This window comes from Dendropsophus ebraccatus, chromosome 1, assembly GCF_027789765.1.
Source record: "Dendropsophus ebraccatus isolate aDenEbr1 chromosome 1, aDenEbr1.pat, whole genome shotgun sequence".
Classification (NCBI taxonomy): domain Eukaryota; kingdom Metazoa; phylum Chordata; class Amphibia; order Anura; family Hylidae; genus Dendropsophus; species Dendropsophus ebraccatus.
Window position 1 is genome coordinate 220,290,158 of NC_091454.1, and position 16,900 is coordinate 220,307,057.

Genomic DNA, 16,900 nt, shown 5'->3' on the forward strand with positions numbered 1-16,900 from the left:
GCATTCCAGAGGTGTTTGCATCATTATCTGAGTTATCATTATGGACTGGGAAACCTAAATTCGACCACTTGGCGTTCACCAAGTCACAAGCAATTTTCCCCAATAGACTTTAATGGAGTTCAATATACGATCAAATAGTTGAACATTGCGGTCTGTTTGAATCGAACTTTGAGATTTTGTATATTTCACTACTCGCTGATCTCTAATTTTAACGTTTTTAATTGTCAATCACTCTAGATTTTTCTGTTTTGCCATAATTTTTTCTCTTGAATTCATGTGGGGTCTGACTACAATAATGAAACATTTTGGAAGGAACATGCAAATAACCAGACCCCAGGTTGATGATTGGATAGCAAAGATCTCCATGGCCACCATATATTTTCCTCGGGAACTGAGGGATGCGGGAATGTAGGACACCCAGACACTCAGGAAGGCCAGCATGCTGAAGGTGATGAACTTGGCCTCATTGAAGCTGTCTGGAAGTCTCCTGGCCAAGAAGGCCACAATGAAGCTAATGGATGCCAGAAGGCCAAGGTAGCCAAGCATAGACCAAAAAGCCAAAGGTGACCCTTCATTACACTGAATAATCAGTACTCCTGAATTACTTTCTGATTTGACTTCCAGGAACGGAGGAGAGAATGACAACCACAAAATACAAAGAAAAATCTTGATGAGGATACACGAGATGACTATGAGATATGATACATGTGGTCTAGTCCAATGTCTTAGTTGACTACCAGGCCTTGTGGCCTTAAAAGCTATGACTACTATCATGGTTTTGGCCAAGATGCAGGAGATACAAAGTGCAAATACAATACCAAAAGTCACTTGTCTTAAAAGACAAATCTCATACTGGGGATAACCAATAAAGACTAAAGAGCAGAGAAAACAGAGGGATAATGACACCAGGAGAAGACAACTTAAGGAGTAGTTATTGGCCCGAACTATGGGTGTTGTTCTGTAGCGAATAAAAATTGCAAAGATCACCACAGGAACCATTGTTGAGGAGATTCCAGTAGCCATTAAGGTGGTCCCTAGAGGATCTTCATGTGAAAGGAATTCTTGGGTCTTGGGAACACAATGATCTTGGGTTGGATTTGGCCACATATCCCATGGGCATTTTGTACATTGTAGGGAATCTTTAAAAAAAAAGGTTTGAAATTGTTAAAACTGTGTTTCAGAAATTATTTCACAATGAACTCAAATAGTAAGACATCCTACCTGTGTGGTTGGCTATCTCTCCATAAGAACAAGGGATGCATTGGAAACAGCACAGAGGTTCACCCCTTATAGCTGCTTGCCTGAAGCCAGGTGGACAACTGGGGCTACAAACTGAAACAGGGACCTGAGAAAATTTTTGGTGGAAGAATATTTTCAAATAATTAGCTGGTAATAGCTACAAAAATTAAATTCAAGTGTCAATCTATTGAACTTAAAATCTTTCTTTACTATAGCAAATTGTGAGATGTTCCTGCCCTGGATTCTCACCCTATTGATGATCCAACCTAGAATGGAAACATTATCTGGCCTGCACATGTCATTAATACTGTTGTATACACTAACACTAGTAGGTTTTTTATACATTGGATAGAAAGGGTGATTACACCTAATTGAGAAGGTATGAAAAAGGTGATGATGCAGGTTATGCAAATTGGAAATCCGCCAAAATTTGTAGAAGTGTGCAACACTGTACATTCATGACCCCTTTAATTACTGTTTTTATGGCTACAACAGTAAATTGGATATTCCAACAATCCCTATTTCATGGTAAAAAGTGTTCAACAATTTGATAGAAAAGTCTCTAAGGAATTTCTAGAGAACTCACCCTGTTGTCTCCAGTTCCCCACTGTATGTAACTGGTATTAACAGTGAAAACGTTCTCAATGGTTATACTGGTATCATAGCTGCCCACTTTGACTTGTTGGAGTTTTCCATCAGGGCTCAGCTGCCAGTTCACTATATCGTACACAGCAGGTGGATCTCCGTTCTCATCAAAAAAGAGTTGTCTACCATCGGACGTGTTAAGGCGTAACTTCTTCATGTAGTGCAACAACTGTGTAGAAATTATATAATTATTGATCATCAGATAGATTGGGGCAGTGTTTTCATTATTAACAGACATAACCTTTCTCTTCATTTGGTTAATAAATTATTGTTTGCCTTATTTTTTTCTGATACATATGGTTTTTCACAACTTTTTTTTTTAATTAGTAATTTTTTCCAACAGTCTTTGGGTTGGTGGGGGTGGCATTTATCATTGTTTCACTTGGGAGAAGGCGCAGATTCTTCCTGGCATTTGCCTAACATATCCCCCGCTTGCCTGATCATCTCTATAAAGTTTTGGCAGTTTCCTGGTTAGGAGCATCAAGGCATGTGTTAGTACAGGCAGTACCAGTCGGTCTTTAATGAGACCAGCTGTTCCATTACCCGACATGGTCTCATACAATGGAACAGCCGGTCTCATACAGTGTATGCACATAGCCTTAAGAAGGACAGAAACAAGCAATGATCTTAGACAAGGACTCCATAAAAACTTATTTTAAGGGGTATAAAGCCACCAACCCCTTTTATATAGGTATTGTGGGCATCAGGACACTTAGGACTATCACACCAAGTCTGCATCTTCAGGGGCTTAAAACTGATGAATGATACATCTTAAGGGTCCTATTAGATGAAGCAATAATTGACCAAATGAACCCGATTCAGTAGGTTATCGCTCCGTATAATGTAGACAACAATCAGCTGATGAAACAATCATCGGCAGTTCGTTTCTTGGTCGCAGAAGGTGTAATACCGATGCACGGCCGATGGCTGATTTTTCAATCAACCGTTTTTACACCATCTCTCCACGTTCCCGGTGTTCTCCTGCTCACTGCTTCCTCCTTGGTCCTGCATGCTGCAGCTTCAGAGTGGCCTGTCTGATAGGCTGCTCAGCCAATAACTAGAGGATACCAGCGCAGGAGGAGACAAGGTAATGGACATGGACAGGTAATGTAAAACTGTTTAGGCAAGGGCTGCACGGACATCGCTAATGATGTCCTTGCAGCTCTTGCTAAACGATTATCGGGTTGTGTAACCGGTCCAGTAAACGAGCACCAATCAAGCAGATCATGTATCATGTATGTCTGTCATATCTACATGATAAATTATAAATGTCGGATAGAAATAAGCTTCACCTTTGGGATCTGCACCTATTTTGAAATCTGTGGTCTCCTAGCTGAAATAACATATATAACATATAGGGCACTTAGTACAACAGCTTTGTTTACACTAACCTGCCAAGGCCTAAAATTCTCAATATCAGCACATGTTCCATTGGGAAATGGTCCATCTCTTTTCTTACATTTAGCTAAATCACTCAAAGCTTTTGCTACCGCATGAACTGCTAGATAGACATTGTATGTTAATCGTAGACTGGAGACATCGTTGAAACTGTTCTGGATGCTCTCAAGACTCTCTTGGCCTGTACATTCTTTTATCGATGAGCTTGATGGGACTTCAGGGAATGTTTGGTCTTGGAATTTGCAGCTGAACACCTGTTCCCAGAATATTTTTATGTATTGGTTTCCCACAGATATGGAAGGATTGATCCTGTTGAGGAAATCTCCAAATCCTGATATGATTCCACTATGGAAGGCAAAACCAATTGTTCCGAGAAGAAGTCTTGAATATTTACTGACTGACAAGAAAGATGAGGTAGACCAAGCTTCACTGGCAATCCACACTTTTCCTGTGATGTTCAGCCTCAGCATTTCATCAAGTACAAAGCTTAAGTCTATGTCAGGAGAGAAGATGACCACCGCTGTGACCGTTGAGCTTTTTACCACCCGAGCAATATGAGGAGCGTTTCGATCTCGTCGACTGGAGATTATGGTCTCTGTGAAAGCCACACAGGCTCCAGCATTTAGTATTTCCCTCTTGACCAATTGGAGAGCTTGCTGCCCATAATCATTATCGATGGTTACCAAACCAATCCAGGTCCATCTGAAGTGCAACACCAGCTGTGCCAGACCCCTAGACTGGAAGGCATCACTGGGGACTGTTCTAAAGAATGATCGGAACTGGATACGGTTGCTTAGGGTAAAACTTGTGGCAAAGTGACTAATCTGTTGGAAAATTCAAGATCATCATTGTTCAGTGACAGTTATGATTGTGATTTTTATTTTTTGACTGATTTTGCTTAGAATTTTTCCAAAAATACAAATTTGGTTCTGACAGGAGGAATCAATTCTTTTGTGTGTTGCTGCTTCTGAACACTGGGTGGAAAGAAATAGTCTTCCTCTAATTAACAAGAAATATGATTTTAATGCAGGAATGTGCACTATAATGTTTTATTTCTATATGATTTTACTTTGCTTACAAAAATTTCTGAAGGGCTTTACATTTCTTAGTGGAGGGGCACACCACATCACTGGCTCTTATCTACTAACGGCTGTGAACCTCATGAGTACTACCACCTCAAACTTTATGCAACACAGGCCAGCTAGCGCTTGTTGCCTAGAAGCTACACTAAAATTCACAGCCTAGTGTAAATAGATACACAGACCAGCTCAAGACCATGCTACTGGTCATATGGGACCAAGCAAACAAGACTCTCATTCTCCTAAGCTGTCATTAATAATACAGGGCCCAGCACTAGAAACCTATGGCTAGGTCTGGAGACTTTTGTGAGTTTGGGCATGTAGATCTTAACCCTTTCACAACCTGGGATCATTGATGCCTCAATGCCCAGGTCGTGATTTGACATCAGCTTATGGAATCATAAAGAACCCATAAGCTGATGTACCCTATGTCTGCCGCCTCTCCGATGTCCCCTGTCGCTGTCATAATCTTTGACAGTGGCAGGGGAGAGAGGGGAGACGGCAGAGCTGACAGGCGTGCCCGGCGCGTGTCCTGCCTTGTCTCTTGTCCCCCGCCTGCCACCGTACATAGAAACCGGAAGCCTGAGGCTTCCGGTTTCTATGACTACCATCGGGACTCTGCGATCAGTTCGCAGAGCCCTGATGGACACCGGAGAGACAGTTCTCCCTCAGTAGAGGGAGAATTGTCTCTCCTGAGCCCTATAGATACTGTGGTCATGCTGACTGCAGTATTTATAGGGTTAACTCTCAGCATCGGAGCACGGCTCCGGTGCTGAGAGTTCTGGAAGGTCGCTGGCTATCACTGATAGCCGGGACCCGCCGCAAATGACACAGGCATAGCTCCTACGCCTGTGTCATCCTCTGCAGTAAATTCACGTCGCTGCAGCACCTGGCATAGGCTGCCGCGACGTGAATTTACTGTGCAGCGGCGGGAGGGGGTTAAAATAGTGATGGTCCTGGGCCAGTTATGTTTCCCCCACCCAAAGGTTTGTAAAAGTAATAGTAAAGCTATACAATGTATTCCCAGTAGCTTAGTATACAGAAACAGGGACTCTTCAAATCAGCCTTTGAATCTGAATCAAATTCAATAGACGATTCAAGTCAAACTTCTCATTTTGCAAGATCTAATGACATCTACTTAAGTTTTTTCCCCGAATCTTGAAAAAGGTGAAAACCAGAGCGAAGAAAAACAATGGCGTCATCGATGATCCATGAACACAGAACAAACCGATTTATAGGTGGAGCTACATAGTATCTAGATCTATATGTCTACTTTATACAGTCTACATATAGTAGACATATGTATTTATTATTCAGTATCTCTATGCTTGTACTTTATAGCTTTATATACACCAGCCAGACCACTGCTTTTAGTGCAGATTGGTGTTGGAACAAGGAGCTGTTAACAATGGGAAGGAAAGAGCAGCATATCAGGAGGATGAGGAAATTAACCCCCTCCCCCCGCTGCACTGTTAATTTACCATGGATCCATTTTCTGTCCAAAGAATTGATGTGTCAATTCTTTGGGCGGATTCCGCTAGAGAAATCCCATAGAAGTCATTGGGGCTCTTAATTTCTGTTTTCCACTCAAATTCCACTCAAATTCCTTGTCTATTTCGCCAGAGCTAAAGTGGAGGAAATTTCAAGCAGAACATTTTCCACTTTAATTCCTTGCCTATTTCTCAGTGTGAACATACCCTCCAGACCATGAATAGTACAAATGTCTGTAGGTTAGTTGGATTATGTTTGACTATAGTTGTTACTTCCAACCACATTATTACTTGAAATCAATGCAGGTAATTTTATTAGTGTTGAGTGATTGAGATGAGAGAATAGTGAAATATTCGATTCGATTGGATTCGATTCTAATAGCTTCCGATATTCGACTATTCGATCGAATATCGAATCCTATTATAGTCTATGGGAGAAAAATCCTTGGGACAGGAAATCAAGATTCAATGAATTGGAGGTCACCAAGTCCAAGACATCTTTAGAAAGTGATGCAAACATCTCTGGAATGCATCTGGGAAAGCAGTAAAGCAGTATTACAGGACATGGTATTAGCGGCAATTAGCAATTGCTGGCAATAATGCCGATCCCTGTAATAGTTAATATTTCATTAATAAAACAAAAAAAACTAAAAAAGTTATTTTCGTTGTTCAATAGCATAACTAAAACGAATCAATGCTTTTGCAATTAAATATACTGTAAATAAAAAATGAATAAATATATATATATATATATATATATACTGTGTGTATATATATATATATATATATATATATACATATATATATATATATAGTATAATTAATTGCAAAAGTATGTATTAATTTTAATTAAGCTATTGAACAACGAAAATAACTTTTAAAAAACAAAAATGTGCTTTATTAATTAAATATTACCTACTACAGGAAGCTGTATTAATGCCGGCAATTCCTATTGCCGATAATACAGCTCAATGTAAACCTTTACTTCAATTAAAACAGCAAATGTTTCTTCTAATAATGCTATTTTTTTTTTTATCACAATAGCAACATTAGAAGAAACATTTTGATTTATATGTCTGCTCAGCTGATTGGCTGAATAAAGAGCCGGTCCCTTTACACTAAGCTCAGTGTGCCGGGGACAGGCGAAGAGAGAAGATAGAAGAAAGAAGATAGAAGACATCGGATGGTGAGTAGAAAGATCTCCCCCCTCCCTGCATTACACCCATCCCAGCAAGGAAGGGGGGGTCACTAAATCCCTTCCTTGCTGGTATGGGTGCAGTCTGACATCAGTCTTGCCCCAAAGGGGTTAAGTGAGGACCCTTACTTAACCCCCTGGGGGTCAGATTGTTCAGTATGGCACCCAAAGGGTTAAGGGGGACTCAATGCATCATCCCTTAACCCCTTGGGTGCCACACTGAAAGCAGAAATCTGTAAAGATGCTGCATACTGTAAGGTGCACAACACCGCTCACAATAAAGGGGGTTGTGCTCCTGTTTGTGTGTTTTTTTGTGTGTTTCTCCCTTTTTGTTTTTCAGATATCGGTATCCCGTGGATTATTGCGGATTCGGTGGACTACGGCGATGACCAGTGGTTGTTGGGATTTTTTTTTAAATAGTCAACAAGGGGTGTAGGTGTCAGGCTGGGGAGACACAGACAAGACAGTGCTCCCTGAAACTTGCCCCAACCAATGTTCCCTGCCTACTTGCCACGGACGACCCTAAACGGTCGCGGACAACCACAGAGTCGATCCCTACACTGAGTAGGTGAAGACACAAAACGCAGACAGACAAACAAAACACTATGGAGGATAGTCAGCTAACAGAGTCAAAACCAAACGGACAACGCAGTACAAAATAAGAAAGAGAGCGGATAGTCAAATGTCAAGCAAGAGGTCAGAACACGGGCAGAGCAATAGCAAGGATATTAGGGCAGGGAACGCTGGGAAAGGAGCAGGAGAGCTGGGACTAGTCTGAACTAATAGCCAGCAAGGAAATAAGGAGCTGGCTGCCTTTTATCCAGGATAAGAGACTAGGTCCAGCAGCTGATTGGAGCAGCCCTGATCCCAGCACCAAGCTCAGCTGAACAGACCTAGCAGTGCAGTAACCCTTGCACTGCCAGAAGTCTGACAGACAAGGCAGGTGTGGCTGAAAAGTAAAACACAGTTCATTCAGTGCAAACACAGACAGAAATTCAGCGCTTCCTCGGCCGCCCGGCATGGACTGAGGAGCGCAAAGTCACATTCCTAACAGTAGGGGTGTTTTTATTGGAATAAAAAATATTTTTTTTCACTTGTTTCTTGTCTTTATTTCTTTACTATATATACTTAGTAACTGACAGCCTGCTTAACCAATCGCTAGCCATGGTGATGTCCTGTCTCTGTCAGTCACTGTTGGATGAGCAGGCTGTCACTCCGAGTTACTCCAGAGAGAAAGAAGACACCAGATACAAAGAAGAGGATATCAGGGGAGCACGGACAGTTTAGTATTGCACCAAAATTGCACCACAATTGTTTAGCTGTTTTAATGCGGTTTCTTAAGGTTTTGCTCACAAGTTCGCAAATTTCTCAATATGTCAACCTGATGAACCAAATTTTTGATAAATTCATCTCTATTCTGAATGTAGTCAACTAGTTACTATGTTCAGGCCTCTTCCTGCATATAAATGTCTACTTATTGTAATCAGCAGGAAGGGGAGAGCAAAGTACAGTGAGCCCTAATGCTTTGCCTACCCAGCTGTCCCTACTTGCTTGCCTCAGCTACCCTAAGTGGTAGAGGACAACTTGAAAATGGCCCCTTCCTAAACCACAGATGAATACACAAATTGTAGACAAGACAAGCAAACAACTATAAGTAGTCAGTAAAGCAAGGGTGAAAACCTATTGGGCAGAGAAGTTCAAAATCAGAAGTAGAAGAAAATCCAAATAACTATAAGCAGAAGTCAGAATAAACAAGGTATAGGACACAGGACATAAACACTAGCACACTCAACAGAGAGTAATAGCAAGCAATCAGGTGTGGGTGAGAGACTGGTATATGGGATGTCAGGAATCTGCACCAAGAATGAATGAACCAAAAACTGGCATCCCAGCAACCCCATAAGAACCAGGAGAGGTGACAGGAAGGATGTCAATCACTGTTAGAGGAACGGAGGAAATTAAGCAGGGGAAGAGATAGGTGTGGTGAAAAATAAATTACCAGAACAGATGGAATAGAACTGTGTTCAGAAAGTGTACAACAAGAAACCACACAGCAAGTACTGAAATAAGACATAGTTCAGATGGGTGGAAATGAAATACAAAAGGCAAGCACTAATCATGGCCAAAAGCACAGCCGTAGGTGTATATTAAAAGCAGAGGACTGCGCTGAGATCTGAATAAGTATGTACATGACAATAGAGGATCAGGATAAGTTCAAATCATAACATGAACCCACTCTAACTTGTAATTATGAGAATTTAGACATTTATTCTGTTAATAAAACTATGTGTGCAGGGAAAATTTGTACAATATCAAGGGGAAAAGAAAAACGGGAAATATCTTCACAAAGGCCATATTGTCATGAAGACTCCCCCAGAAAGCAAGCTAAGAGATCCTATGGCATGAAATGATCAAACACTGGATAGAACAACCATCTGAAGAACATTAGTGTCATGCCCAACTACTTACCTGTGGATACCTGTATAGTCCCAGGATATGAGCCAGTGCAATTGAATTTGTAGATGTAGAATGTCCGATCACTGCAGCCAGCCGGGAGTCCTGGTTACATCGATAGTTGGGCACCGGTTGTCCATGACCACTCAACATTTGTAGAGTTCCTGACACTGCTTTCTGGAGGACAAAGCAGGAGTCAAAGATCTGGAACCCCAAGGTGATGTTTGGTAAAAAATTGGGGGGTTTGCTAATTTCCTCCACGGCAAAATGCACGGCTTGGACGCGTTGATAGTTATCTAACTTAAAGCTGAGGATAACACAGACAAGTTAATGTTTCTGGAATACTGTATTTTGTAAAATAGCGCTGACACAATATTCAAGTAAATTATATTAATGTAGGGTTAGGGTTTGTCCATAGTCTTAGGGGGGGATTTATGAAGACCGGCATACTCGTACTCTCACTCGGGTGGTGGATACAGCAGGACAACACCAGAAAGAAGGGGTAAATCTGCGCCTTCTCCCTGGCTTACGCCCCTGACAAACCCTTTGTAAATCACCCCTTAAAAGTCTAAGAGGGCACATTTATGTACTAATTGGACAGGAGGTGGATGTCAATAAGAACAGTGTAATGCTTAATATTCATGGCTCACTGCATTCATCATCATTAGAAAGGGGCAGGCAGGTCGGGGTCAGATTGGCGCCATGGAAGTACTCTTAACACCCCCACCCCCCAAGTGCTTACTAGACCATTGAGTACATGGCTAACTGCGTGGGAATGGCGCTGAGGATGAAGGTAAGAGACATACCTTACTCCTCTGTGTCTCCTGTACAATAGGGACATATCTGCAGGTGAGATTCTTCTTACCCGCTAATAGTTCCCCTTTAAGTCCATAAGACCCCTTTAATACAATGAAGGCATGGTTAGACCTTTACCCTTAGCAGTATCTGTACAGTAGATAAGTAAGAATTCTTACGTGTTACAGATGGCAGGACCAGGCCTCTCCTTGTAATCAATAATCGGATATGTTTTATCAATGTAAATAGGCATGATCACCCCGATTATTACATTTCCATATGAGGAAATGCTTGTAAGCTTGGTGCCGGTCAGTCTGCAACTAGATTCAATGCCGCTGCAGACATGGAAGATACAAAAAATAACTGGAAGCCGCATCATCTGTGAGAATTGTGATGTCAGATGTAGAGACAGTCATAGATGGGGAAGATGGTGTATAGTTTCAGCAATGAACATAAACCCTGCAATAAAATAATAAGAATGAAGTCTGACCCAATGACTGTGAATTACATTTTCACTTCCAACACTTTTCAGACCCAGAGACATTTAGCTTTTGTGTCCTGAATTTATTTTAAGAACTGCATCCTTCTGCGGACACTGCAGCTCAAGTTTTGTGAGTTTATCAATCCACCGGGAACCAACCAGTGAAGATTACTTCAGTGATGATATTCAGAACTTTAGGAGAAAGGTTAAAGGAGAGTTTAGACAGTCCAAGACTTCTGCATACAGTTTGCCCCATCTCTTCCCGAGGATGGCCTCCCCATTCTAGAGATTACACTACTACTTTATTATCACTAAACCTTCTCTGTCAAGTAAAAGACCGTTACATTTTCCAACATCTGTCTGGTTGACTTACTCTGTTGCTATTATCCATGGCATCTCACCCTAGTACCACCAGACATACTACAAGAAGTAAGCCCAGAGGATAGACTACTACCACCATGAGTGCAGCCCCCTTCCTCTGTGTAGACCTGAGGAGTGCGAGGGGACCAGTGGAGCCATTTCCGCCACCGTAAGAGCCTCTACCAGTCTACCTGTTCCATCAGGAATGGGGAATGAGTCAGGAAGGGACTGCAAAGCTGTAATAATTCTCTCTCTTCTGTAATAGATGGCAGATAACTATTATGACCATTAGGTAGCAGTATTACTTAGGGATATTGATTACCTCCAATATCGAAGACTGGCGGGTGGACCCTGAAGCTGGATCCTGCAGCATCCTTAATCATTCATGAAACTTTGCTGGAAGGCTGGACCTCATGAGCACACAGAGCTATAGTATGTATAGGGACATAAAGAGGCTTACTGTATATTATGTATCTGTATACCTCAGGTCACATACAGTAACCTGCCCCAGTTTCTTCTGCCTGGGCTGGGTGGAGGTGCAGGGGGCTCGGACTGCTTTCAGATTGTCTCTTCTTGGGACCCATTCTTTGAGCGAGGTCTCAGGAGCTAGCCAAGTTACTTAGATACACCAGCTCATAAGGCAATAATGTCGTAGGCTTCAATACACTGATACAACAACATAATATAACCCATGATGGTTTAGATACACAGCTCTGGAAATAGACTCCTGGATACACCTTCTCAGAAGTACACTATCCCTAAGCATCATATTATCAGACCTACGTGTTATACACCACTCACCTCATATATGTCTCCCAGTTTTCTCTGGTATTCCCGTATACTCACTTTATATAAGAGGTTCTCGTCCACGGTGGGATTTATATCCGTAATTCAGTGATCTCCTGTGTATAGACGCTCAGTCCCAGCGCGGATATCATCATCATCATCATCATCCCCAGCATATAGAGAAATACATAATTACATATAATGATATAATGAGACAATCGGCTGTGACCCGGGGGACGACCTTACTTCATAATGTAATAAGTGGATTTTTCTTATGGTCAAAGAACAACTAACTATAATATAATAAGAGGTTTAATTAATTAAATTTAACTGCAGTTATAGATATTTTATATGAGCAGTTTATTCACAGTACAATGTCTATATCATGCAGTAACATGCATACACACACACATACACAAACCATAACAACCCGAGGGCCCAGATACTGACAGCCACTTCCCTGCACTCCCAGTATGAGATGAAGGACGTTATAGGTGATAAGCTGCCTCCATCTCACACTTAATGTCGGACTGGCCCATCAGATTCTCCGGTGGGCTCTGAGCTTTAAAACCAGCACAAACACTGTCGTTTCCCACTGGTTCCTCATTGGTGGGCCCCAAGCATCATTTCCTCTGGTGGGCCCCAGATGCCCCAGTCCGACACTGCTCACACTAGGAGCCAGGCGTGAAGAGCAGATGAGCTGGATGGGTGGGTATGAAAGATGGCAGAGAAGAGCATGGTGATTTGTATTTTATTAGGGGGCATAGTTTATAATATGTCATTAAGAGAGTGCACACTGTAGTAGTTAGGCATAGTTCAGTGTATCTCATGGGGGTAGGCACACTGAATTATAGCTCAGTGGGAGGGCACACTGCATTATATCTCATTGGAGGAGGCACACTGCATTATATCTCATTCGGAAGACATACCTCACCGGGGGGGGGGGGGGGGGAGACACTGCATTATATCTCATTAGGAAGGCATACCTCACCGGGGGGGGGCACACTGCATTATATCTCATTAGGAAGGCATACCTCACCCGGGGGGGGGGGGAGACACTGCATTATATCTCATTAGGAAGGCATACCTCACAGGGGGGGGGGGGCACACTGCATTATATCTCATTAGGAAGGCATACCTCACCCGGGGGGGGGGGGAGACACTGCATTATATCTCATTAGGAAGGCATACCTCACCGGGGGGTGGGGCACACTGCATTATATCTCATTAGGAAGGCATACCTCACCGGGGGGGGGGGAGACACTGCATTATATCTCATTAGGAGGCCATACCTCATGGGGGGGCACAGTGTATTATATCTCATTAGGAAGGCATACCTCGTGTGTGTGTGTGTGTGTGTGTGTGTGCGCGTGGGGGGCACACTGCATTATATCTCATTAGGAGGGCATACCTCATTGGGGGGGCACACTGCATTATATCTCAGGAGGGCAAATCTCATGGGGGGGTTGTCACACAGCATTATATCTCATTAGAAGGCCACAGTGCATCATACCTCATCGGAGCAAAAGTTTAACTACCTTAGTTAATAAAGGAATATGTGTAGTAATGTGATGCCTTCACTGTTTGAAGTGAAGGTAACATATACCAATTAGAACACACATTGCAAAGAAACCAAATGCTACAACATAATTATTTTCGTACTTTTTATTTACTTTAACCCCTTAGTGACCAACCATATGCCTTCTTACGGTGCTTACCAGTGGGCTTTATTTCAATCCATCTTTTTACTGCATGGTCGGAATAAGTATACTGTGCACCTTGGTAGTTTTACCCAGTAAAGATTCCAATGGTCTTAGAGTGTTGTACTTACTTATCGGAGGTCCAACAATGAGGTCTGGCTTCCGATCCATTTCCATTGCAGTCCTAGGGTCCTTCTGAAAGTCTCTGGGCCTGTCAATGATATGCCTCCACATAGCCATGCCAGAGGTGTGTGTATGTTGCCTGTTTGCATAATACTGACTAGAGAAGTGGGAACCAAACTTCATAAACCAAGATTGTTGGAAACTTTTAAAAAGTTTGGTGTGGTACAGAACTGACTTTTTTTTTTTTTTTTTTTTTTTTTACAAAGTTCGTAACAAGTTTAAAAAGATGCCGGCCACCCAATTTAATACACTTAAAAAACAGGAAAGAGCCTATGTTTACCTGTCCTCCAATGGGTCTTTGCCATCCCTCAATGATCGCATCCACATCAGTGCCAGACAGCAGCTGCCAAGGCTAATAAAATAATGGGGTGCATCAAAAGAGGCCGAGATGCTAAAGATGAGAACATAGTTTTGCCTCTATATAAATCACTGGTCAGACCACACATGGAATATTGTGTAAAGCACCGGGCACCAGTATATAAGAAGGACACAGCTTAACTGGAGCGGGTGCAGAGGAGGGCCACAAAGGTCATTAAGGGAATGGGTGGGTTACAGTACCAGGACAGGTTATCAAGCTTGGGGTTATTTACGCTAGAAAAAAGACGTCTTAGGGGCGATCTGATCACAATGTACAAATATATGAATGGACAGTACAGAGATCTTTGTAGTGATCTTTTTACTCCTAGGTCTGTAACCATGACAAGGGGGCATCCTCTACGTCTAGAGGAAAGAAGATTTCACAACCAGCACAGACGCGGGTTCTTTACTGTACGAGCGGTAAGACTGTGGAACTCTCTGCCACATGATGTTGTCATGGCCAATTCATTAAATAAGTTTTTGAGAGGGGTAGATGCTTTTCTGGATAAATATAATATTACAAGTTATGGACATTAGATTACATGTGATAGGACTCTGATCCAGGGATTATTCTGATTGTCATTGGAGTCGAGAAGGAATGTTCTCCCTGTGATGGGACAATTGTCATCTGCCTCATAAGTGTTTTTGCCTTCCTCTGGATCAACACAGTAGGGGTTTCAGTAGGTTGAAATTGATGAAACATAGGCTTATTAACTATGTTACTCTTTATGTTACTCATTACTTGTTAGGGTAAGTCAGATAGTTTTTTTCCCTGATGAACAGTGACCAACATCATGGAGAAAGAGAATAATAATTGAAAGAGAAAGAGAATAATTGGAAGAGAATAATAATAATAATAATAATAATAATAATAATAATAATAATTCCTTTATAATCCGTAGCACTGTAAAGCAATCAGTCCTTATCCCAGCTGGGGTTTACAATCTAAATACCAAATTAACTTATCTGTATGTATTGGAGTGCATGGGGAAACCAGTGTACCAAGTGGAAACACACTGAAACATGGAGAGAACATACTTACACCTTGCAGATGTTATCTTTGGTTGGTTGAACCTAGGAAACCAGTGCTGTAGGTCAACACTGAGTTACAGGCATTTTATTATTATAGTATACAACTAGATTTGCATTTCCAGGGAAATACATAGTGCTTGAAAAAAGCACCCCTTTAACAGTGACTTTTCTTTAAGATTAAATTTAACCCTTAATACCCTCCCTTTAAGAGCAACTTTGGTACTGTACCTTTAAGAAAGACTTGGGTACTGTCCCTTTAAGAGAGAATTGGGTACCGCCCCTTTAAGAGAGCCTTGGGTACCATCCCTTTAAGAGCGACTTGGGTACCGTCCCTTTAAGAGTGACTTGGGTACCGTCCCTTTAAGAGCGACTTGGGTCGGCCGGCAGATCACAGCGATATGTGTGAAAAAGTGTCTAAATACCTGCTCTGAACACCTCAGCTAGGTAGGTAGCTAGAAAATTTTGTCATGAGAAGCTGTAGGGGCCTGTATGTTAGATATCTCCATAAATCTCTCCACTGTAAAAACTGCACCCCTCAAAGTAACATTTCAGTTTATTAACCCTTTAGGTGTTTCGTAGAATTTAAGTAGGTTGGAGGTGAAATTAGAAATTTTCCATTTTTTGACAGATATTCTATTTTAATCAATTTTTTCCTCTAACACAGCAAATACTAACTGAGAAATGGAACTTAATATTTATTCCTCTCTTTCCAATGGTTCTAGAAATCCCCCATATGTGGCTGCAATGTGTCACCACTGGCCACTGACATGACAAAGACCTGGTGAATTTTGGGGCCTTTTTTTAATTTCAGGTTTTTTTTTAGCCATTATACCATGTCACGGAGGACTTGCGGTGCCAAAATATTTGTGTAAGACAAGTTGACGTTTCCATCGGTACCATTCTGAGGGACAAGTACGCCGTTTACTATACGTTACATATGACATGTTATCATTATTCGTCAGGTCAGTGCGATTACAGTGATATCCATTTTATATATATATATATATATATATATATAGCGGTTACTATACATTACATTTATATTCTAAAAACTTTTTGTGTCTTGCATATTGTAAGAGCAGTAATATTTTTATTTATTCTCAAATGGAGTTATGCAAAGGATTTTTTTGCGGCATAAGCTGACGCTTTTAGTGGTACACCTTTTAAGTACATGTGACGCTTTGATAGCTTTTATCTATATTTTTTAGGGGGCGGGATAAACAAAAAAATTTCATGTTGGTTAGATTTTTATTTATTTATTTTTTCGCCGATAATCGGGTGGGATAATTAATATAACAGGTTAATAGAAGGGGTCATTACGGATGCGGCAATACCAAATATATATATCTTATTCATAGGGGATTATTTATAAAGGGGGTGGGGGTGGGGAATGTGTACATTTATTTTTATTTATTTATTTAACCCCTAGACGACCCTGGGCGTACCCGTACGCCCTGACCCGCCGCGGTCTCGGGTGCCGCTTGTAGCGTCCGATTGCCGTGCCCACTAATTAATTATTTAGATGCAGCTGTCAAAGTTGACAACTGCATCTGAATACTAACTGCAGCCTATTCCCTGGTGTCTAGTGTGGGGATTAGCCCCCCAAGACGTTGATGCGGAGGATCGATCCCCATGTTATTTACCCGGCCGGGGTCTGCGCCGTAATGATGCTGATCTTCGCTCCGCACTTGATTGCTTTCGGCTGC

General features: G+C 41.7%; 1 protein-coding gene across 1 annotated transcript; it reads right to left on the reverse strand.

Moving 5' to 3' along the window:
- Window positions 1-228: 228 nt before the first annotated feature.
- On the reverse strand, window positions 229-13,862 carry LOC138784656 (extracellular calcium-sensing receptor-like). Its single transcript, XM_069960286.1, has 7 exons — window positions 13,672-13,862; window positions 10,475-10,630; window positions 9,516-9,807; window positions 3,276-4,106; window positions 1,826-2,053; window positions 1,222-1,345; window positions 229-1,139 (listed from the first exon to the last, which is right to left on the reverse strand). Exons 1-7 carry the CDS (start codon window positions 13,860-13,862, stop codon window positions 229-231), a joined length of 2,733 nt encoding a protein of 910 aa, XP_069816387.1.
- Between the last annotated feature and the right edge of the window lie 3,038 nt (window positions 13,863-16,900).